General features: G+C 49.7%; 1 protein-coding gene across 36 annotated transcripts in view; it reads right to left on the reverse strand.

Annotated features, from left to right (window-relative positions):
• ZNF618 (zinc finger protein 618) overlaps positions 1-22,714 on the reverse strand; it is a 179,072-nt gene that overhangs the window by 7,357 nt on the left and 149,001 nt on the right. For 8 of the 36 annotated variants that reach the window (XM_072727596.1, XM_072727590.1, XM_072727603.1 and 5 more), the window contains 4 exons: positions 13,291-13,530; positions 9,749-9,832; positions 7,702-7,746; positions 6,657-6,734 (listed from right to left, as the gene is read on the reverse strand). In XM_072727596.1, the coding sequence (XP_072583697.1) occupies positions 6,657-6,734; positions 7,702-7,746; positions 9,749-9,832; positions 13,291-13,530 (447 nt within the window). The remainder of the gene's footprint in view (positions 1-6,656; positions 6,735-7,701; positions 7,747-9,748; positions 9,833-13,290; positions 13,531-22,714) is intronic. The other 28 variants (XM_072727599.1, XM_072727594.1, XM_072727593.1 and 25 more) reach the window with 7 other exon arrangements.

Here is a 22,714-nt window from a genome sequence, read left to right on the forward strand (position 1 = left end):
CCCTTAACCAAATATTAGCAAACTAAATACAGCGATATATTAAAAGATTATCATCACTAGGTGGAATTTACCCCAGAAATGTTAAGCTGAGGTTAAAAAAATAAATCCAATCAGTGCAATTCCCTATACTAAGAGAAAATGAGAAGAAAAATGATTTCTATAGATATAAGTACACATTAAAACGTGACAAAATTCAGGGGTGCCTGGGTGGCTCAGTCTGTTAGGTGTCCAACTCCATTTCGGCTCGGGTCATGATCTCAGGGCCGTGGGATCAATTCTGTGCTCTGTGCAGAGTCTGCTCGAGATTCTCTCCCTCTGCCCCCTACCCCGCCCCAGGTGTACGCGCACTCTCTCTCTCTCAAAATAAGTAAATCTTTTTTTAAAATGTGACAAAACTCAATAGCCATTCATGACATAAACTCTTACCTAACCAGGTAGAAAAAGAAACTTCTTGGATTTGAAAAAGGAAATCTAAAAAAAAAACTTAAGTCGGCTGACTTGATAGAAACTAAACAGATTTTAAGGAAATACTATGAACAACAGTATTCCAACAAATCACATAACTTGGATAAAATAAACAAATTCTTAGAAAAACATTAACTACCAAAAACCAATTTGAGAAATAGAAAATCTGAACAGACCTATGGAAGATTGAATTAATAATCAAAATACTTCCCACAAAAAGAAAGAAAAGCAAAGTCCAGATTCCGACAGCTTCACTGGTGAATTCTAATCACGTTAAAGGAACTCTTCACAAATTCTTCTCAGAAAACAGAAGAGGAGGGAACATTTCACAATTTTTTTCACAAGGCAAATATTATTCTGATAATCAAATCAGACAAAGAAATGACAAGAAAAGAAATCACAGGCCACTATCTCTTAGGACTACAGGTACAAACATCTTCAATAAAACAGCAGACCAAATCCAGCTGTAACAGTGGGAGTTACTCCAGGAATACAAAGTTGGTTCAACGTACAAAGATGCCATGTTAACTGAACAAAAAACAAAACCACATGATCGTCTCAATAGATGCAGAAAAGGCATTTGACAAAATCTAATACCTTTTCATGATAAAAACAATCAGCAAACCAGGAATTGAAGAGAACTTTTTCAACCAGACAAAGGGCATCTATGAAAAACCCACTGCTAAAATCACACTTAATGGTAAACACTAAAAGCTTTTCCCCTAAGATCAGGAACAAGGCAAGAATATCCATTCTCAAAAAAAAAAAAAAAAAAAAAAAAGAATATTCATTCTCATCTTTTTTATTCAATGTGCATTAGTGAGTCTAGCCAGGGCAAGGAGGAAAAAATAATAATTTTAAAAAGCATCCAGATTGGAATAGGAAAAGTAAAATGATCTCTACTTGCAGATAACATGGATGTGTACATAAATAATCTTATGAAATCCATACACAAAAAAAACTATCAGAAGTGATAAGGAAGTTCAGCAAGGTTGCAGGAAACAAGATCAACACATAATGAAGAAGAAATCAATTTTATTTCTTTATACCAGCAAAGGAACACCCCAAAAATTAAATTAAGAAAATAATTCCATTTTATAATAGCATCCAAAATAATAAAATAGGAATAAATTTACAAAAGAGCAAGATTTGTACACTGAAAACTAAAAACATGGTTGAAAGAACTCTAAAACGACCTTAATAAATGGAAAGACAATCCGTGTTCATAGACTGGAAGATTTAATATTGTCAAAACAGCAATACTCCCCAAATTATTTTAGATTCAACACAATCCCATTAAAATCCCTGCTGGCTTTTCAAGAGAAAATGACAAGCTGAGCCTAAAATTCATGTGGAAATGCAAGAGATGCAAAGTAGCCAAGATGATCTTGAAAAAGAACAAAGTTGAAGGGCTCACGCTTCCTGATTTTAAAACTACTGCAAAGCTACATACTAATCAAGACAGTGTGGTAGGACAGGAAGACATACAGATTAATGGAACAGAATTGAGATTTCAGAAATAAACCCTCACACTTAAAAACAACTGAATTTTGATAAGGGTGCCAAGACAATTTAATGGGGGAAAGGGTAGTCTTTTAAAAAAATGATGGTGGGACAACTGGATATGCACATACACAAGAATAAAGCAGGACCCCTTCCTTGATACCTCATACAAAAATTAACTCAAAATGAAATATATTCATAAACGTAAAAGCTAAAACTCTGGTTTCTCAGATAAGACACCAATAGCAAACAAACAAATAAACAAAAAAGGACACCCATAGCGCACGATAAAAGAAAAAACAATGGATTTCTTCAAAATTTAAAACTTCTGTGATTCAAAGGCCAGCATCAAGAAAACACCAAAAAAGACAACTTACAATATGGTAGAAAATATCTGCAAATCATGTATCTAGAATATGTAAAGAACACTTACAATTCAACAACAAAAAGAAAAAAATAAATTAAAAAATGGCCAAAGGATCTGAACAGACATTTCTCCAAGGAAGATATTCAAGTGGCCAATAAGCATAAGACAAGATGTTCAATGTCATTAGTCATCAGGAATATGCAAATGAAAACCATCATGAAATAAATACCACTTTGCGCACACGAGAATGGCTGTAACAAAAAGTCAAATGATAGCAAGTATCTTGTACGGACGTGGAGAAATCAGACCCCTCACACACTGTTTGTGGGGAAGGAAAAGTGGTACAAGCTCCTGGTGGAAATAATCTGGCAATTCCCAATTCAACACGAGTTATCGTGTAACCCAGAATTTCCACTCGCAGGTGTGCACCCAACAGAGTGAAAAACATGGTCCACACAAAAAAACGTGTACTTGGACGTTCACAGCAGGTTTGTTCCTGATAGCCTCAAACTGGAGATAAATGCCCATCCACTGGTGACATGGAGAAACAAGTCATGGCATACCCGAACAGGGGATGTCCTCCTCAGAAATAAAAAGGAGTTACCGGGAACACAGAACACAGGTTAATCCAAAAGTATGCTACCTGAGAGAAGCCAGACACAAAAAACTTAATACCATGTAATTCCATTTCTATAAAATTCCAGTAAAAGCAAAACTACAGCAAGAAGCAGCAGAGAGTGACTGTCAGGGCTGGGGTCGGGGAGGGGCCTGGCTACAGAGAGGCAGGAGAGAACTTCTGGGGCGGATGCTAACGATACCCATCTTGATCGAGATGCGATTAGATGACCACAGGTTGTCAAAATGATCAAACCGCATTCTTCAAATTGGTGAGTTCCACGTATGTCACATCCTCCCTTCATAAATCCAATTTTTAAATGAATGAAAACGGACACCTGGGTGGCTTGGTGCTTTTGGCGCCTGCCTTCGGCTCAGGGCGTGATCCTGGAGACCCGGGGTCGAGTCCCACATCGGGCTCCCTGCATGGAGCCTGCTTCTCCCTCTGCCTGTGTCTCTCTGCCTCTTTATGTCTCTCATGAATCAAGAAATAAAATCTTAAAAAAAAAAATAAAGTAAAATAAAAAAATGAACGAAAAGAAGCCCATTAGAAAGCTGCACGGGAGTCCCTCAACCTCTTGCTTTTCCGCAGGACCCGGAATGGAGAGGACTCAACCAGGCGGTGGAGACCAAGGTCTAGGAGCAGTTGATTCAAACACCTTTTTTCCCCCCTCCGTATCCCACCGATACTGGTCCTGCCACAGGTGACGTCCTCGGTAAATGCCCTGTGAAAAGGCTTGATTTATAGCTCAAGCCGAAAATAAAGTTCACTCAGTGCGCCTTTCCCCTAAGAACCATAGAGGCACACGCACGGCCCCATCTGCAAAGGGCCAGATGCAAAGCCAGAGTCCAGGCCATCTCCCGGGGAGGGACCAGGGCAGGAAGGAGAAAGCTGCTGTTCCTGGCAGAGGACGGGGAGAAGAGGCACCTGTTGTCGTTCAGTATCTGAGAATGTACCACGACCCTCAACATCTGACACATGTCGTCTCCAGGACCCTCACCCAGCCTGTGGGAGCGTGGATTGGCCCACTTCGCAGATGAAAAGCTTGAAGCCCCAGAGAGGTGAAGCAGCTCCGAGGGAAGGTCTGGCACACACGACGTTTGATGCCGTGTACAAGCTGCGCCGTGCACCTCTGGGCCCGTGATTCTGATCCGTGAGCCTCAGTTTCATCATCTCTAAGATGGGGATGAGACCGTCGGCTCGTTCAGCAGATCTAATGACACAGCCTCGTCTGACCTGTAGTAATTGCTCACTAAATGTTAGCGATCTGCGGTATTATTACTGCCAAAACAGACTCTGGAGCTGTCACCAGGGGCCAGACAAATTTTCCTACAGGCCAGAAAAGAAGTTTATTAGGGGGAATTACCCTGTGCCATTCAGCAGCCTCTTAATGAGATTGGTGTTATTCGAGGCTGATCCCCCTTATCAGCGACGCTGTGAACTGCACAGATCATGACGCCTAATTTTTCTCTATGGAGTCAATCCTTTAATCCCGACTCAGCCTGGCGGGGATTCAGGCTGGCTTTGCACCGGATTGCCAGCGAGGCATTCTCTGCCCGCAGTGGACCAGAACAAAGCAGCCCAAAGCTCTCCCTAGAAAACAAGTCGGGGTTGCTTGGGAGCCACGGGGCCACCACAGGCACAGCCTTGATTTGCATTTTAATGGCCTCCACCCAACTGCCTGAGGGGTGGGGAGGCACAGGCCCCCAGACTGACTCTTCCTTAATTAGCCTCAGCTTCCAGGAGCCGCTGGAGGGGGGCGGAGCGGCAGGTGGAGGGTCTGGGTTGGGACAGGCAGGTGCCGGACTCTGGGAGTCTGGGGTCCAAGAGGTGTGCGGTCTCCGGTTCCCGGAGCGTCACGTCTGGACGCCTTCAGCTGGCCTTCGAGGCCTTCGGTGGCGAGGGAACGGGTGATGGCAAAGGTGAGCAGGAGGTGGGAGGCACGTGAGGACGTGCAGGAGGGCAGCCGACATCCGGGATTTGAGATGGAGAAGCAGGGGGGCCTGTGTCCTGCCCGGGCCGCGGCCTGGAGGCACCCCACAGCTTGGCGCTCCCGTGTCCTGGCTGCCACTCTGGCTCTGCTCAGATTCTCAGGAGTCCTTTAGAAATAAATACCAGCTCCCCCACCAGAGAGCACGGGGGACGGCGCGCCCCCGAGTACGTGCTGAACAAGTGCACGGACACGCTGGACGCAGAGAGGTCGCACTAACAGAACAGTCCGCAGCCTGAGACTAGTCCTGCGCTACTCAGCGTAGGCCTGGCCAGACCTAAGGGGGCACAATGGTCACCATCCCAGGCACAGCAGCCACCACCGTTCCTGTCCCACGGGGGGATCTGGGGGGAGGGGGGTGGCCAGGACAGCTGGTTGCCTTTCCCAGGTTCCCGTTTCTCTTTGCAGAGTGTCAGGCTGTCCCTGGACAGGCGTGCTCCCCGCCCCTGGGACTGGAACACCTATGACATGTGTCGCTTGGGATCCAAAGGGGGTAAAAGGAGGAAGTGTGTTTCTCCCCGCCGCCTGGTGCGAGACAGAGGGAGGCTCTGAGGGGCCACGGGGAGGACACAGCTGTGGTCCCCGAATGACCGCGTCCAAGGCCACCCAACCAGGCCACCTGCATCGGGCTGAGATGTACCGGAGAAGCGATTACGTCAAGCTACCGAGAATCTGGGGTTTATCTGTTACAGCACAGAGCACCTGCCTGACCACAGCGGAAACTGGAGCAGAAGCGGGGTGCTACTGTGAAAAAAACCCAAGAACGGGAGGCACGGCTTTGAAGGCAGGACGGTTCAGAGAAGGGCGCTAACGCCACAAGCTTGGGAGGCGCCAGGAGGGCGGGTAACAAGGTCACCTAGACAGCGAGTGGCCAGCGCAGGCCTGACTCCCCCGCGGCGCCCAGGACTGGTCCGAGGTGCCAGCGCCAGGCCTGCCTCCGACCTAGACCCCGATGCCAGGTGGGGCCTGGGCCCGGCGTGGGGACCAACAGCGTCAGGGCGAGTGTGCCTCAGCTCGGAGATGGGCACCCTGGCACCGCCCCCAGCCCCGCCCAGGCTGCCCTCCTGCTCCCAGCTCCTGCCCCTGCTCCCGGGGATGGCAGGCCTCACCCCCCTCCTCCCGGGCAGCGGTCCTTCCCACTGGGCGCCCGTCAGGTGCAGGGCTCAGTGCCAGGGCCACAGCCTTCTGGAGCCTTCTGCAGCCCAGGCCCTAACTGTGCTCCAGCCAGGCCTGTGCTGCACCCCCGCCCCCCCCCCGGGGGGGCCCCAGTGCTCCCTGAGGGCAGGTCCCAGGTCCTGTGACCCCTTCCTGAGGAGGAGGGTGGAGGCTCTGGGGCGGGGCCAGGGTGGCACCCAGGGCGGTGCCAAGGGCTGGGCTAGGGTGGCACCCAGGGCGGCGCTGAGGGCGGGGCTGAGAGCAGGGCTAGGGCAGCACCCAGAGCGTGGCTGGGGTCAGCACCCAGGACAGGGCTGGGGGCAGGGCTGGGGCTAGGGCAGCACCCAGGGTGGGGCTGGGGCTGGGGCGGCACCCAGGGCGGGGCTGGCGGCACCCAGGGCGGCACCTAGGCTGAGAGGGGCCTAGGGGCAGCACCTGGGGCAGGGCTGAGGGCGGGGCAAAGGGCAGCACCCAGGGTGAGGCTAGAGGTGGGGCCAGGACGGCACCAGGGCTGGGTGGGGCCTGGGGCTGGGGGCGGGGCCGGCGGCTGGTCCCCTTACCTGCATGGGACTGCATATGCTCCAGCAGGTTGTTGTAGAACTGGAACTGGATCCCACAGGCGCCGCAGGTGTAGGGTTCTGGGGTGGAAGGGGGAGAAATGAGGCAGCTGTGTTAGGGGCAGAACGGCCCTGGAAGCCCTGGATCCGGGAACCCAGACACACACTGGGGCTCTGCGCTTGGGGCTCTGGCCCAGCCTGTCTGCCCCTGTCACTGACTGGTGAGGGAGAGGCTTGGGGGAGGGAGGAGCCATGGGGAGAGGAAGACTTGCCTGCAGAACCAGAGAGGGCCTAATTCAATCAAGCAGACCTTTATTGAGTGCTTACTGTGTGCCCGGCACCGTTCTGGGGACAGGGGAGGGGGTGACACTAACGGACCAAGTGCCCCAAGGGGGCAGAGACCACGTCCCACCACAGCCCATCCTCTGCCCAGTGAACAAATGGATGTACGGATGAAACAATAACAAGGTAAGGGCACAGAGGGCAGTAAAGGGTGCAGGAAGTACGCAAGAGAGAAGGTGGGAAGTGGAGAGAGGCAGCGCAGGGCGAGAGGACACAGGACAGGCGAGGACAGGGAAGGCGGGGCCGGGGCGGGCGGGATGGAAGGACGACAGCACAGGCAGGAAGGGGGCCTCGTGCGCAGGTGGACCCCTTAGCTTCCACCTCGTGTCCCCAGCACTCAGGTCAGTGCCCGGCACGGGGGAATGTGGGAGGAAGAGGGGTGACAAAGGGACACACAGGGAGGCGGAGATGGGCTTGGAGGAGGCGTCCTGAGGCTGCCCCCCTGGGAGTAGCAACGGGAAGGCCTGGGTTCCTGCCAGGGCTGGGGTGGAGAAGGCAGGTGGCCCGTGGTCAGGGCTCCGCCTCGTCCTCTGTCCAGACTCCCCCTCCCGCCCGGGGCTGGGCCCTCCTCCTGCCTCCGCTGGCTGCCAGGTCTGCCTCGGGGTGGCCCAGGGGCAGGTGCCCTGGAGGTCCTGAGCCTGTGGCCGCTGGGTTCACTTTCTGCCCTGCCTTGCCCTCTCCAGCCCCCCGAGGGACCGTCACTTACTCTGTAGGAGAGGGAAAGGATTGGAAATCAGGGGACTTGCAGTTTCTGCAAAAGAGAAACAGTTTAGCTAAGTCTCTTCCCGTCCTGGTGCTCTGAGATGACTGTTATGACTTCTGTCTTAGGAAGCAGTAAGCCGTCGGGGCTCTCGTTGGATCTGAGAGCCAGGCTCACGTTCTGGGCTGGTGCTGTGGTACCGGGCAGGGCAAGGTCAGCCCGGGCCACGCCTCTAGGACACCCTCAAATCTCAGAAAGTGAGCCCACAGAGCTCTAATGGGGAAATAAATGTCTGGGTGTGGCTGCCACTCAGGACAGGGAGCTGGGAGCTGCTTCTAGGTCCCGGCACGGTCACCAGAGCAGCTGTGGGGGGGGGGGGGGGTGCTGTGCTTTGGGGGATTCCCCTTGCTTCCTGATGTTGTCAGGTGAGCCTCAAAGGCAGTAGACGGCAGGGGAGGGCCAGAGGGACTAGGCCCGGAGTCCTGGCCCAGTCTCTTACAGGCTGGGGCCCGGGGGCTATGATTGACCTCTCCTGGGCCTCAGTTTCCTCATCCAGAAAATGCGGATAACACAGTAACACTGACGCCCCCCCAACCCCCATATCCCGGGGCTGTGGTAAGGATGAAAACAGGTAAGACACATACAGCTCTGAACACAGGCCAGGCACGTAGTAAGCGCTCAATAAATGGTGGCTGCTGGCAGCAGCACTTCACACTGTCCTCCCCGATTCGAGTAGCAGCTCTGGAGGACGGAGAGGCAAGGGGTACAGCCTGGAGGCTGAGGGAAGGCTCCCCGGGAGATGGTGGCCCCAGTCCTGGCCCTACTTCTTCCTGTATGGCCTTGGCCAAGGCACTCCCTCACTTTTAGGGCCACCTCTTGGAGATGGGATTACATTTCCCAATACGGTGAGCAGCCTGGAAAAGCCAGTAAGCTCTCTATGGTTTTGGGGGTTACACTGACATTCTCAGCGCCGCCCCCCCCCCCCCCCCCCCCCGCCCAGCGGCACACCTCGCTCGGTTCTCCTCGGGGCTCCACATAGCACTTGGTTCACTTCAGACCGCCACCACCACCACAACACCCTGCCACGGGAGTGCGTAAGCTCCACGGGGCACCTGCCGACCGTCCACCACCACGGGGATGGGTGCGTGACTCCCACTTTGCATTGGAGGAAAGGACGAGGCCGGCCCGGGTTACCAGCTCGTCCTTCGGCTAGAGGTCCAAGCTGGAGCTCCGCGTACTGGGCCGAAGCCTCCGCGTTCAAGTCTGCGCCCCTGGCTGCTTCAGGACGGACACCTGCCTGTGCCTAGGCGGTGGCCAGCACCTGACCCGGCGCGTTGAACTGCAGCCGTGCGAGAGGGTAGGCTCCCGACCCTCACGGAGCCCAGGATTCAGAACTGTCTTCCCAGCTTGCCCTGGGTGTCACTGCGGACCCACCTGCCGCGCCTTTTCCGGACAGGCACCCCGGGTCCTGCTAGGCCAGCCAAGGATCCCTGGGGGGAGGGTGGCCTTTGGCGGCTCTGCTTTAAGGGACTCTAGGGCAGCCGCCAGGGGGCGCCAAACGCCCACCGGGAACCGCGGCCGGAGCTCCCCGGGCAGGTGGTGCTGCAAGCGTACTTGTGGACGGCCTCTGGTCCAAAGTGGGCCAGAACTCAGGGCCTCCGGCTCTGGGGCTACAGTTCTCTCTGCTGCACCCCCTTTGCCTCCCCTGGAAAGGAACTGGCTATAGCGTTTACTCCAAAAACAGCGCTAGCTCTCGGACTCCTCCCGGGCCTTCTGAGTCAATGCCGAGGGTACGGGGAGGGCGAGTTCCTCTCTCCATGGGAAGAGACCAAGAACAGCAGTCCCCAGATGCCGCTGAGGCCCGGGGCAGGTTCCTGGGAGGAAACACCCTTCCCATTTCTGGCCCTGGCCCCCTGCTGATTCCCTGCCCGCCGTGTCCCCCCGGGAACAGCATCGGGCCCCACGAGGAGCCCAGCCGGGGCCGCCTGCTGCCACCCCGGGGAGGAGTGGGCGGAGGCCACAGCACAGGACGGTCGGCACGGGGCACACTCACCGCTGGAGTTTTGGGAACTACTATTCGTCTCTTCAAAGTGGTTTTGTGCTTTGCCTTCTACTCTCCGACTGAAAGCGCTTTCTGCTGGGTGGGGACGGGAGAGAGCGAGAAACACCAGTGATTGGTTAGCACTACGCAGTCCGAGCGGAAGGGCATGCTGCGGGGGGCTCTGAGGCCAGGGTACCCCGGAACTGCCCCCAGTCCGAGGGCTTTCTGCTGAGGAACCTGCACGGTGAGGGGCTCCGGGGCCCTAAACCAGACTCCCAGCTCCTTGGGCTCACCTGAGTTGCCTGATGCCTCATCAGAGCCCCAGGAGATCCCCCCCACCCAGTGCCCAGCATCGGCTGATGGCAGACAGGCCTGGGTCTCCTATCTTTGGTCCTAAGGAGCCACATTTGGGACACTAAGTCATTTGGACCTGCCACCCACTACTCCCTCTGCCAGAAATCTGCTGCTACAGACTCCACCATGGAGCAGGGAGGATGACAGGCTGTCTCCTGGTGGTGACTCTGGCAGAGCAGGAGGGCCAGATAGCTGATCCCAGCTCCACAAGCCTACTGGTCCCTGGGTGGCAGGGAGGGCATCCTGGGAGAGGCGACAGTGCGACCGAGAGCACCAGGGCAAGCCCAGAGCCTGGGAGCCCAAAGGCCAGAGGAGTTCTGCTCAGGGTTCATCCAGGGGAAGGGGCCGGTTCCTTAAGTGATTTCTGGCCAGAGTGACAGCCCCTCCTGGCGCTGTCTGGAAAGCCAGAGATGGGGTCCGGCCAAGAGGACACAGAGCAGTTTACCCCCACTCCCACCCACAGAAGGTCCGGAGACAGAAGACTCAGCTTGAAGGGAGCTCTGCTCTTCCCAGTTGCTCTGGGCACAGTGGGGTCACTGGATGCTCCCGGAGATGAAGGCTTCTGGGAGCAAGTCAAGTTGGGGTGCGCAGCCGACCCGGTCCCTTTTACAGGGAAACAACCCGCACAGCGCTATCAAAGGCTCTGAGAAGCTCAACCGGAAGGAGACCCGTTTAGCTCTGTTTGACCCAGGCTTCCTAAATATAGTTAGCCACCAAAGCCCATTTTAAAAACACCATATTCTTTAGGATGCCTCAAAAATGGTGATTCCCCAGAACCCACTTTGGGAAATGCCACTGTCGCTCAGCAACCCCCTACGTCAGAAGGCCAAGTGCTCAGACCGTGGGGGCCAGGGTTCTGAACGATGATGGGGCAACAGGAAAAGAAGCCACAGGCGGTGGCTCCTCCAGGCCCTGCTCCGTGCCTGGGCTCCGACACCACCCCCCGCCCGATGCCTCCTGATGCAGAGGCTGTTGGTAACATCGCAAGGAAGACCCGCTCTCCAAATTGTGTCTGTAAAATGCCTGGGCTGACACCTCCATGTGGGCCTACCTCAAGGTACCATCTGTAAATCGGCAAAGAAAGCCCCTCAATTCTCTGTCTGGCAGGGGGAGTAGGTGCCCTCATTCACTGAGCACCTGTGCACCAGGCATGGGCCTCACGTCTTACACCTGTGGTCTCCCACCATCCTCCCGGCAGCGCTATGAGATCCACACTGTCATTCCCATTCTACAGGTGAAAAGACTGAGCGTGCCCAGTTCCAGGGCTGGGTGTACGCCTAACCTCTCGGATGGCACAATAAGGAGTTCACTCCCGGGGCCGATGCAGTCTCTTTAAAAAGGCCTGGGCTAGGGAAGGGATTCCTTTCTCCATCTTCATTAATCCCCGTGCATTCATTCGATGCTTACCCAGCTGCGGAGGAGTTCCACGCGGCCTACCCAACACAGAGGTAGAATGCGCCCAACAGAGGTCACAGACTCCCACGCGTAGTCCCCTGCGGCTCAGCCGACAATGCAAATCTGAACAGCTACCCCTGCACCGGCACCCCGGCTGCCCCAGAAGTGCCATGTCCACCCAGGTGCTCGTTCTCGCGGGGCACGGCCTGCTAGAGGGACGGGGGCAGGATCAACTCCCGGCTCTGCCGCACAGGGGCCTGCTCACCTCCTATGCCCTCTGCCTTGTGACCCCCACAGCTTGCTGGATGTGGAACTCTGAGGTGCTGAGGCCCGAGAGCTGCCACACACCACACGGCCCTTGCAGGTTGTTTTCTGCACAAACTATCCATGTACAGACTCCCAGCCACAAGATCAAGGGTAAAAGCAAGATTTGAAAGCCCGGATCCCATTCTTCAGTTGAGCCCACGATGACCAGTCTGTTTCCAACTAGTTCATGAAAATGTCATAAAATGACAACAGCTCTTGGCTCTTCTCAGCGCAGTACCTGAAAATCCATTACCTTCATGGTGGACTGGCTACTTACTCCTCTCTTGGAAGACCTAACCACGATAAATCTATCTTCAAACATTTTTTAAGAACCAAATCTTTGCCTAAAATTAGCCTCCTGAACCACAGAGCAAAGGCAAACAAAACCAATCGCTTGGCCATGTGGTTGGTTCCAATCCACCAGTTCACTTAACGAAGTTCTCAGTTTGATCGCTTGTGTGTTTATCTGATGGCTTTGGGCCTCTTGAGGGCACTGAAAAGCCCACAATCCCAGAAGGACAAGATCATCACTCTTCCCTCACCCCGCACGTCCCGGCAGGCAGCCCGAGGCTCGGTCCACCCAGATATGAATCGGGATTCCCGACAGCTGCTACTCGGCATCCAGTGTGTCTTATCAGCTGCTGTGTACCTTTCCCTGCCTGTTCACCTCCTGGAGCCCCAGCCCCTTTCTGCACGGACTCAGAACACACTGGAGCTGGCATCCACTGGTTTCCCGCTGGGCTAGGGCCCACGGAGGGGCATCACAGGTAGTACCAGGGAGGGGGAGGCTAAAAGAACAGGGCTTCAGCTTCGTGGGGAGAAGCTCGTCCTAGAAGTGAGTTTTTAGACTGGGTTTTTCAGAAGGACGGGGCATGCAAACTCATGCCAAGAAGGTCCAGGCAGGTGATGTAAATAAATGAACGGGGCAGGATGCAAGACAGACAACAGCGTGATCACAATGAGAAATGACACCTGCCACGTAGCCACTGTGTTGGGGAGGCAGGAGGGAGTGGTGAGGACCAGGGAATACTGGGCAGTATGGGCTCTAGTCGAGGGGGCCACGGTGGCTCAGCCCCAGGCCAACTGCTGCCCTCCAGGAAAGTGGGCCCAGCACTGCCAGGTCTGATTTTCAACATCAGCAAGACATCAAACGTCTTATACAAAATCTGATGCTCAAATATTGGCAGTTAATTTAAAAAATTTTTAACTCCATGACTTGGGAAAAAAATATTCTCCTGCTTAAAAAAAAAAAAAAAAGTTTGCAAACCATCCCATACAAACCCTCTGATTCAGGGTACGAAAAGCTAGGCTCAGAGAGGTCAGGTGGCTCGCCACGGTGAGAGCCAGCCAGGGGCACGGCTGGGACCCAGATTTGTCCCAGACAGCTACAGGACCTCCACTCGCTCTTGCAAGGGAACAGTGACCCCAGGCACAGCTGTGGCAGGTGCGAGCGGGGCAGGAAGTGGAGGAAGTGTGAAGGTAACATAGGCCATCGGTACCTGCGGTTGCCTTGCTTGCCGGAGATCCCGAGTTTGGAGTGCGGAACGTCTGGGTTTGGGTGGCTGGAGGGGTGCGGTGTAAGAGGGTGGCGCATCGGACCACGGAGGCCGGAGCTTTTTTCCCCGACTGGTTCGTCTGGGTCTTCGCTGCCACGAAGCGTGGAGACGGGGAGACCTCCGGATGTGAACACTCAGAGCCTGTGTCTGGATCGTCCGGTGGCTCCCACCCGGGGGCGGTACCTGAGAGGGTCACGCTCTCAGTCCCCGTGGGCCCTCGGAGCCGGCCAAGCAAGTGGTCTCTTGGGCCACAGAACCCTATGCTCAAGGGTCAAAACCTCTTCGTGGTCCACAGAACACAGAGGCTCTCTTGCTCCCACTCAGAGCCTAAGAAAGTCCAGCATTCTAGAACCTTCCCCAGCTTCTCCTCGAGCGAAGCCTGATTGTCAACTAAGGCTCAGAGTTTCCCAGAGACCACTGATCAGCTCACTGGGAGGGTCACCTATCACCCTTGACCAGCCCAGGCTCCCAGTGTCTGAGAACACAGCCTATGACCTGTGCTTGGGCACCTGAATCAGTCAACCCAGGCCCAAGAGCATTTTCTAGAACATTGGCTCTGAAGCCTCTTTTCCTTCCAAGGCATGTTGGCTGCTGGCTCATAATTAATGACAGCAGACAGGCAAGGACATGCTGGAGTTCATTGGTGGCGGTGGGGGGAAGCAAGGGGCTCAATGTTGCCCTGGGGTTTTAGGGGAGGGGGCTCTGTGGCTCCCGGGGAGCTGATAGGTCACCTTTCTCCCTCCCGAGTCCTCTGCAGAAGCCGGAGTCACTGGGGGCTGACACCCAGGTGGTCTCCACCTCTGGCGGTCCCGGGCAGCCAGCAGTCCGCCTCCTTCACACCCAAGCCCCTCAACTCCCCTGGTGGCCCAGCCCTGAACCTGGCTGCACTCCCACGTTCAACACAGAACAGGAGGGGACAGCAGTCTTCTGGCTCAACTGCAACTCCCCCCGAAGGCGAGAACGGGACTAGGCCACGTGGGAAGGGGCCCCTTCGGTGCTGCCTGGGGGCTCATGGATCTCAGGAACTGGTACCGTCTCGAGGGCACCCACGTCACCCAGGGTCCAGGACGCTGCCGCTGCTCCCCTGGCTCTGGGGGAGGAAGAGGGGCCTCCTTATACCTCTGGTCCCAGGACAGCGTCCATCCTGGGCATCAGACACCCACCCATGGCTTGCAGAGCCAAGAAATAAAAAGGCACCTCCTGATCCTCTACCTCTGGCCATTTGGGGCACCAATGAGGAAGCCCAGGCCCAGAGAAGCAGGAAGCGGGGCTCTTCAGCGCTCGCTTCACCAGCCTGAGACACGGAGACGCGCTCAGAGGACTCTGCTGCCCCCCTGTCCCCAGGGAGGGTCACCCCCCCCCATTCACAGTGGAGGTCAGATGCCAGGAGCTTGGGGACACTCGGGTCACAGCCGCCATGAGCCAGCCCGCGCCCCACCCCCAGCCCCAGGAGGAGCCCCCAGCGCAGCAGTCCACAGAGGATACAGGTGTCCCTCACTGTCTCCACTCCTGTTCTCTGGATTTTGGCTTTCTTCCTCAGAAACTGGAGAGGTCTGGTGGGGAAGAACACTTCTGTATGTTCTGTCCCTGCCCCCTCTCCTGTTTGGAGCCAAGAACTTTGGAGGTCCCTGAAGTCCAATCAAAAGGGCGGTTTGTCTCCCAATATCCAAGTGTTTTCAGCCACGGTACCACCTACACATCCAACTCTGTGGCACTTGTCCGGGTTTCTATCTCAGGGTTCCCCCACTACCTCCCTGAAGCATAGTTTGGGGACCAAGTGTGGAGTGAGGTGAAGCCACCCCTGGGTGCCAGGTCTTTTACCTTTGGTCTCTGTGGTCTTGCCTCCTTACCTCCCCCTCTCTTGACCTTAGTTACTCCCCCCCCCGCCCCTTTTGTCCTATCCACCCATCAAAGTAGGACACCCACCTCTGCGACCAGCCTCAAGGGGATTCTGTGGGAACCCAGAACACACAAGAGCACAGCAAGTACCCTGAATGGTACACAGCTTTTCACATGTAAGCGGCTATGTCTGGTTCTTTCTACAGATAAGGAAACCGAGGCCTAGAACGATCAGTAAGGTTAGAGCCACATGGAAAGTCCGTGTCCGGATGAGACAAGAGCTCGAGCTTGCCAGCTACCTAAGGGGGCCGCTGCACAAGGCCATGTGGCATCAACCCCCACATCCCGGGAACCTGGGCATAAGGGACAGAGAATCTCTGAGCAATACTCTGAGCATGTGGTTTGCTTTCTTAAGCCCCAGACTCTACCCTGAAGGATGGTTTCTAGGACACTGTCCGGATCAGCTCTTTCCAGGGTCTACTGTTCCTGGTGTCAAAATCCAGGCATTTGTGAAAGCCCCTCCTTCGCTGTGGCAGGGAGTTCAGGAACACGCACGAAGCACACGGTACAAGAAATCCTCAGGCACCTGCTCAATTCCTGCCTTTCCCATTCCGTAATGCCCTCTCTCTTCCAAGCTGGGGGCTCTGTACATGTTATTTCTTCTGCTGGAATGATCTTCCCTCCTTTTTGCCTGGGTAACTAGTACTGGTCCAACATTCCTCCACTGAAGCATCACTTCCTCTGTTAACTCCCCGACATCTCACCTGGTCGTTTATCTTTCCCTCCCCTCTCCTCTTCCCTCCCAAGAACTGATCACTACCCATAATGACACATGGTGTGATCTTCAGACTGGGGTCTCTTTCCCCATTAGCCTGAACACTACGAGGGCAGCCTCTGCCAGTTAGGCCAACCACACACTCAGGACCTGGCACATTCCCCGACACAAAGCAAATGCTCCATAGATGTTGTGGAATCAGAGCATCAGTGCATTAATGGCCAGAAGAACAAAACTCAGGACCACTTAAACAGAGCTCATCAAAGATGGGATGCCCGAGAGGGGACGTTTGAAGCCATCTCATGTGTCACCCTTCAATGAGCCCCGGAGGTATACCTAAGGCAGACATGTAGTCAGAGCTCAGAGAGGTATAGGAGCCTCTCCGGGGTCACAGAGCAGGTAGGGACTGGGCAGGATGAACTTTCCAGACTCCTAACTCCTTTCACTCAATGGCTTCTCCACCTGTTGACCTTCTCATGTGGAATGTTATCAGGCTGGAATTCCTATCCAAGCTCTCACTGGGAAAAGAAGAAAGAGTTTCAGACAGACCGGCTGACTGCCCTAATAAAGAACACAGAGGAGATGTTTCCATCCAAGAGATATTTAAAAATAAGAGAGCACTGGGGTCTCTCCCTTCTGTAAAGCTGAAAATTCAACAGGAGCAAAACAATTCAGAGAACATAAGGATTCGAGGAAAGCAACCACGCAGCTGAGAGCATAGAGACACCAGGGGGTTTCCCTGAAGCCCTCACCATGCAGAGGAGGATGAAGACTCCTTCGGGCAATGGAAATAGCGTGCCCAAAGGCTGGAGGTGGGAACGCACAGGAGCTGTGGCACCAGGGGAGTCTAATTTGGGAATGCCTCCTCGTGGATTTTCATCTTAGGAAGAGAACTGGGGAATTATACTTCTGGCCATCATTGAATATCTGGTGGGGGAATCAGCCCTTCTCCAGATTCAACTGTAAAGCTGGACAAAACACACAGAACAACAGTTTTCAGACTTTGAACAGTAGGCCGCTGTGATTCACAAAGAAGACCCAATGTGAGATCACTCTGGTCTCTGCCTGGAGACCATCTGGATCATGGCCCAGGGGTGAGACCCAAAGAAGGCACAGCAGTCTGGCTGAATGGAGGAGACAATGGTCAAAGTTCAGGGCTGCTGTGGTGGCTGGAATTAGCAGGGCAGAATCACAAAGAGGAAGGCATTTTAGGGGGGGAAACAACTCCAAAAGTAGTCAGAGGGACCCCTCAAAGTCTTTGCCTGGCTGTCAACCTGATTTGTTCAGAAGGAGCCTCTGTAAAGTTCGGCAGGTAACTGCTACCAGGGACTGTGAGCTAAGCAAGGATTCAGAAGTCTTACAAGATTAGGAGATGTCTGAGTTCCCATCTGCCAGAGAAGACAGACCTTATTAAACACCTCAAGCATTTAGTTTAGACCCAGAAAGGCAAGGCCTTAGAAGGATTACTCTAACCCTAGAATAAGAACGGCTTTAGACCTGCCCTAAAGGTTTAAAGACAAGCCTCTGAAGTATGAAGCTGATTTGTAAGTAAATTAACTGCCTGCTCTAACAAAATTCAACACTTTTCAAAGGAAGATAACAAAATCCAGATGCTCAACAAAACATCAAAATGTGCAGCATGGAATAAAAAACTACCTGTGAGGTGAAGCAGGAAAATATGACTAATAATCAAAAGGAAAATACCGATCAACAGAAACATACAGAAATGACAGAGATGATAGGATCTGCTGACAAGGACCTTAAAACAGCTTTCATAAATATGCTCAAAGATTTAAAGGATAATATGAACATAATAAAAAAAAGAAATGCTATAAAAAGGAACCAAATGGAAATTAAAGAGATGAAAAATAGGATAGCTGAAATGAAAAATTCACTTGATGGATTTTTTTAATAAAACAGATTGCATACTAGAAAAGAAAAAGATCTGCCAACTTAAAGACAAGATACTAGAAACTATCCAAATTGAAGCTTCAAAGGAAAACTGAGCTGATAAACTGAATAAAGCTTCATTACCAGTTTAACACGTAAATAAAGGGACACCTGGGTGGCTCAGTGGTTGAATGTCTGCCTTTGGCTTAGGGAGTGATCCTGGGGTCCTGGGATCGAGTCCCACATCGGGCTCCCCACAGGGAGCCTGTTTCTAGCTCTGCCTGTGTCTCTGTCTCTCTCTATATGTCTCTCATGAATAAATAAAATCTTAAAAAAAAAACAAACCACTGAACCAAGAAACGCAATGAACCTCAAACAGGATAAGCACAAAGAAAACTATACAACCATAATCAAATTGCTAAAAAACAGTAACACAGATATATTTAAAATCACTCAGACAAAAAAGACACATTAAATATAGAGTAACAATCCAAATGATCTCTGACTTCTCGTCAGAAACAACATAAACCAGAAGATAAAAGAATGACATTTTTAAAGTGTGGAGGAAAAATTTCTCAACCTAGCATTTCATATACAGAGAAAATATCCATCAAAAGAACAAATGGAATAAAAACATCTTCAGTGAAGAGAATCTTTCACCCACAGGCCTACAATATAAGAAACGTTAAAGGAAGTTCTTCAAGGAGTAAGAGAAAATGGTAATAGATGGAATTCAGATTCAGATAAGGCAAAGGAAGGTACTGGAAGCAGTAAATATGTCAGAAAATATAAAAGGCATTTACTCATTTCTTAACAAACAATTGTTTGAAGCAAACAGAATAGTTGTTGGGTTTATAACTTATGTACACAGAGATACATGATAAGAATAACACAAAGGACAGGAGAGTAGGGAGTGCACTGTTACAAGGTTCTTACATTATATGTGATGTTATTAATTAAATCTACAGTAGATTGTAATACATTAAACAAGCATATTATAAACCAGAGAGTAACTGCTAAAGAAAAAGAGGTATGGCTAGAAACCAAACGAAGGAAATTTTTTTAAAGTTCTTAATTAATATCAAAGAAGGCAAGAAAAAGAAAAAATGAACAAGATGAGACAAATAGAAAAAAGAGAAGACAAAATACAAAATTTCAACCATATGAACAAATAATATTAAATATAATTGGATTAAACACTTCATTTCAAAGGCAGGGATTACTATATGAGAGAAGAATGAGAACCAACTGTATGCACACACTTCAAATAGAAAGACACAGAAAGATTAAAAGAAAAAGACCAGAAGGAATCTATTGTGCAAAAACTAATCCTAAAAAAAAGCTATAGTAGCTTTATTAATATCAGATAAAATAGATTTCAGGATAACAGCTATTAGCTGTTAGATCAAGAAATTAAGAAATAAAGAGAAAAATATAGGTACTGAACAATTTTAAAAGGGTCACCAAGACATAATGATCCTAAGTGTGTGCACCTAAAAGCAAAGTCTCAAAGTACATGAATCAAAAACTCACAGGACTAAGGGGAGAAACGGCATATCCATAATTACAGTTGCAGATTTTTTTTTTTTTTAAATGTATTTCTTAATTTTTTTTTTTTAATTTTATTTATTTATGATAGGCACACAGTGAGAGAGAGAGAAGCAGAGACATAGGCAGAGGGAGAAGCAGGCTCCATGCACCGGGAGCCCGACGTGGGATTCGATCCCGGGTCTCCAGGATCGCGCCCCGGGCCAAAGGCAGGCGCCAAACCGCTGCGCCACCCAGGGATCCCGACAGTTGCAGATTTTAATGCTGGTCTCTCAGTACTTGATAGAACAAGAGCATTTTTTTTTTATCTGAAAAGGTAGAGATTTGAACATTATTAATCAATCTAACCTAATTGACACTACACTCAGGGAATACTCCTCCCAACTCACTCTAAGAGGCCAGTTTTACCGTGATACCCAACTTAGATTATAAAAAAAGAAAAGCTCACTATTGGTTGGAATGTAAAATGGCATAACCACTTTGAAAAAGTTTGGTTGTTTCTTAAAAGTTAAACACACACATATCTTCTGATCTAGTTATTCCACTCCTAGGTGTTTACTCAAGATTAATGGAAGCAACTGCCTATACAAGGACTGGTACACAGATGTTCAGAGCAGCTTTATTTGCATTTGCTCCAAACCAGAAACAACCCAAAAGTCCATCCATAAGTGAATAAAGGAAATTGTGGTATATGTATCTATGCAATGGAATATTCCTATTCATCAATTAAAGGAAATAAACTACTGCTATATGTAACCATGGATGAATCTTAAAACAATCATAGTGAGTTAAAGAAGCCAGACCCCCCACAAGCACAAAAAAGGGGTACATACTTTAAGATGCTATATATGCAATATTCTAGAAAATACAAACTCATCTATACAGAAAGTAGATCACTGTTTGCCTGGAGATGGGGAAGTGGTGAGTAAGGGATTATAAAAACACAAAAAAAGTTTAGAATGATGGATATGTTTGTTATTTTAATTCCAGTGATGCTTTCAAGAGTATATACATAGGTCAAAGTTTATCAAACTGTACACTTTAAATACAGGCATTTTATTGTATGACAATATGCCTTGATACCATTTTTTAAAAGTCAGCAGAAATATTTATTTTCTTTTTTTTAATATTTATTTTCTTGATTATGACCATCATCCACAAACCACTGATATTCATGGGGCATGAATTAGACTCTCGTTCCCTAGCCCTGAGAAGTCAGTTTTGGGAGTGATATTAAAAACTAAGTAAAATCTTGGGGAATTTTAGATAGAAGTGATCAGAAAATATGTTCTTGAAAGCAAATCACTATACAAATTATCCTAGGTCTTAAAGTAATTTAGATGCCTTTCCAAGAAAAAGAAGTTTCAAAGAAGAAAGTCACTTCTCAGGCAAAGAGGAAATAACCCAACATTGTTTCTCCACTTCATTTCATAGTTGGGACTTTCTGGTATCTTTAATGTGTTTTAACAAAGGATAGGCATGGGAATTTATTTAAGAGCAATGACAACACGTCAATCCATATAATATACCATATTATCAGAACAAAAGATAAAAGTCATAAAATCATCTCAATAGGTGGAGGAAAAAACATAAAACGGTGGCTTGTGACAGAAAATTTCAGTAAACTAGAAATAAAAGGTTAACCTCGTCAACTGATAAAGGTCATTCATAAAAACCTACTTCAGCTAATACTTAATGATGAAAGTGATCACTCTTAATGATGAAAACTGAACCCTATGTTTAGGAAAAAGGCAAAAGGGATCCCTGGGTGGCGCAGCGGTTTGGCGCCTGCCTTTGGCCCAGGGCGCGATCCTGGAGACCCGGGATTGAGTCCCATGTCGGGCTCCTGGTGCATGGAGCCTGCTTCTCCCTCTGCCTATGTCTCTGCCTCTCTCTCTCTCTCTCTGTGTGACTATCATAAAAAAAAAAATTTAAAAAAAAAAGGAAAAAGGCAGAAACACTCACTCATTTCTATTCAACATTGTATTAGATAGAGAGTCCTAACCACTATAGTGAAATGAAAAAAATGCTTTAAAAAATACACACTGGAAAGAAAGAAGTAGAGCTGTCTATATCAGTAGAGGACATCAGTATGTACAAGGAAAATCCTAAGAAAATAACCCAAAAAAGCTATTAGAACTAGTAAGTGGACTTGGCAAAATTTCAGGATACAAATCAATATACAAAATTGTGTTTTTATGTAATAGCAACAAATAATTGAAAAGTAAAAATCACAATACCAAGAAACATAAAGTATTTAGAGATAATTTTATGGAATATGTGCAAGACCTTTACTCTGAAAAATAGAAACTATTGCTGAGAGAAAAAGACCTAAATACTTGGAGAGATATACCATATTCATAGATTGGAAAACCCAGTATTTTATGGTATCTATTCCCTATAAATTGGTCTATAGATTCCGGGTAATCGTAAACAGAATCTCAGCTGGATTTTTTGCAGAATGTGGAAATCAGAAATTCCCCTAATATTTATATGGAAGAGCAAAGTTCCTAAAATTGACAAATATTCCCCCAAAAAAGGGCAAAGCTGAAAAACTGAGAGCACCTGAATTTAAGATTTACTATAAAACTCCAGGAAATAAGACCATATTGGCATAAACATAGACAAATAGATTGACAGAACAGAAACTCACGTATACTTACATATTCAACTGATTTTCAGCAAAGGATGCAATGCAATGCAATGGGGAAAGGACAACCCTTTTAATAAATGATGGAACCAGATGTCCATATGGGATACAATGAATTTCAACTCCTACCTCTCACCATTCACAGAAGTTAACTTGAAAAGATCACAGACCTAAATTCAAAGGTGACCCAATAGTTGAGTGTCTGCCTGCCTTTGACTCAGGGTGTGGTCCCAGGGTCTGGGATTTGAGTCCTGCATTGGGCTCCTTGTGGGAAGCCTGCTTCTCCCTCTGCCCTTGCCTCTGTGTGTCTCTCATGAATAGATGGATAAAATCTTAAAAAAAAAAAAAAAAAAAAAAAAAAAGCTAACCTTACAAAGCTTCTAAAAGATAATTAACGAGAACAGCTTCACAATCTTGAGGTGGCTAAGACATTCTGGGTAGGATCCAGAAAGCACTAACCATAGAAAAAACAGATAGATCAGACTTTATAAAAACAAAACAAAACAAAAAACAAAACAAAACAAAAACACTTATCAAAAGATACTGTATGAAAATCAAAGGGCATGCTTAAGACAGGGAGAAAATATTCGCATCATATGTGTCTGACAGATGACCTGGATCTAGAACATATAAAGAACTCTTACCACCTAATAATACAAACACCA

Source organism: Vulpes vulpes, chromosome 12, assembly GCF_048418805.1.
Source record: "Vulpes vulpes isolate BD-2025 chromosome 12, VulVul3, whole genome shotgun sequence".
NCBI classification, from domain to species: domain Eukaryota; kingdom Metazoa; phylum Chordata; class Mammalia; order Carnivora; family Canidae; genus Vulpes; species Vulpes vulpes.